Consider the following 1,581-nt stretch of genomic DNA (forward strand, 5'->3'; position numbering starts at 1 on the left):
AGGATATGAACATTGAATGCTATTGTATCATAAAGCAATTTGTAATTTCTAGTCTGCTGCCCTAATATAGCATCAAAGTATTAGAAATACTTTACTTTATAAGCATCCTTTGGTAATTTAATTATACTATGTACCTTTTAGTTCTGGAGTTTATGTGGAAATGCTCTGACCCCAAAACGAGGTGTCTTTGGTAAGACGGGTGACCTTCAGACAATATTGTGCCTAGCCTGTGCAAGGGATGAATTAACATATTCTGGTGCACTCAATGGGGATATATATGTTTGGAAAGGAATCAATCTTATACGAACAATACAAGGAGCCCATACTGTAAGTATATTTAAATATTTTAAACACTTCTAGATGTTAACTATTTAGCCTTGCTGTCTTAGAACAACAGACTGCATTATATAATATGTTGTTTCTAATCAGTTCGGTTGCTTGAAAAATCCTGTTCTAACTGAATTACTTTGTCTATTTTGTTTTCAAGATTTCAGTGATGAAACATTATATAATGAGACACATGGATTTTTATTAAACTAGTATAATTAGTATCTTTTTAAAACCATTGCTTTAGTATGGTTTCTTCCTTAGAATAGTGTTTAAGAAAAGCTTATTGACTGCAAGCTTAAAGTGTTCTAGATTAACCACAGTAGAATAAAGCTTGTGCTCTTGAGGCTAACTTACCCGAGGGAAACTTGGGTACAGTTCTAGAAAAAAATAACTTAAAAAATAAACATTGACCCCTTAAGTGAGTGGCAAAGGGTTTAATTTTTGTACTTTACAAGATTTTCATATGAGTAAGTTATTAAATCAGAAAAAGGAATCTGTTGTTAAAACTGTTAGTGTTTTTTGATCTGAGCTCTTTAACAGTTGGGTCTGCCTCCTCAAGTGAAGGGAGATAGCACAGAGCTGCCACATTGTTAGCAATGAGATCTTCAAGTAGAAAAGTCCTGAATATATTAATATTAAAGAACTACTTATAACAAAACTTACTTTAGGCAAAATGTGTGAAGACCAAAAATACCAGATTTTTTTTCCATAAAAGCTGTGGCAATTCTCATTCACACCATCAGGATATACGAACACTAGTTTCCTCATATTTATCAGCACAGAATGTAACCAGTGTTTTAAATTTTTGCTGCTCATCTTCTGGGTGAAAAATAATAACTTTTTTTTTGCATTTAGAATTTTAAGTCTATCTATAATTCATTTTTACATATGGTATAGGGTTTACATTTATTTTCTTGTATATTATGTCCATATCATTAAATACCACTTTGGTTATATACAGTTGTCCCTTAGTATCCTCAGGGAATTGGTTCTAGGGCTCTCCATATCTGTGCATACTCAAGTCCTGCAGTGGCCCTCTTTATTCTTGGCTTTTGCATCCCTTGAATAGTATTTGCATTTGTGGTTGTTTTCCCATGTAAAACCTGCAGATACGGAGGGCCAGCTGAATGTTTTTTGTTTTTTGTTTTTTTTTTGAGACAGCTGTTGCCCGGGCTACAGTGCCGTGGCATCAGCCTAGCTCACAGCAACCTCAAACTCCTGGGCTCAAGCGATCCTTCTGCCTCAGCCTCC

General features: G+C 34.5%; 1 protein-coding gene across 1 annotated transcript in view; it reads left to right on the forward strand.

The window, feature by feature from the left end:
• Positions 1 to 1,581, forward strand: part of EML5 (echinoderm microtubule associated protein like 5) — a 186,729-nt gene that overhangs the window by 63,282 nt on the left and 121,866 nt on the right. Inside the window, exon 5 of the mRNA XM_012640398.1 lies at positions 142 to 331. Coding sequence (XP_012495852.1) covers positions 142 to 331 — 190 coding nt within the window. The remainder of the gene's footprint in view (positions 1 to 141; positions 332 to 1,581) is intronic.

Source organism: Propithecus coquereli, unplaced genomic scaffold (genome assembly GCF_000956105.1).
Source record: "Propithecus coquereli isolate 6110/MARCELLA unplaced genomic scaffold, Pcoq_1.0 Scaffold152, whole genome shotgun sequence".
NCBI lineage: Eukaryota > Metazoa > Chordata > Mammalia > Primates > Indriidae > Propithecus > Propithecus coquereli.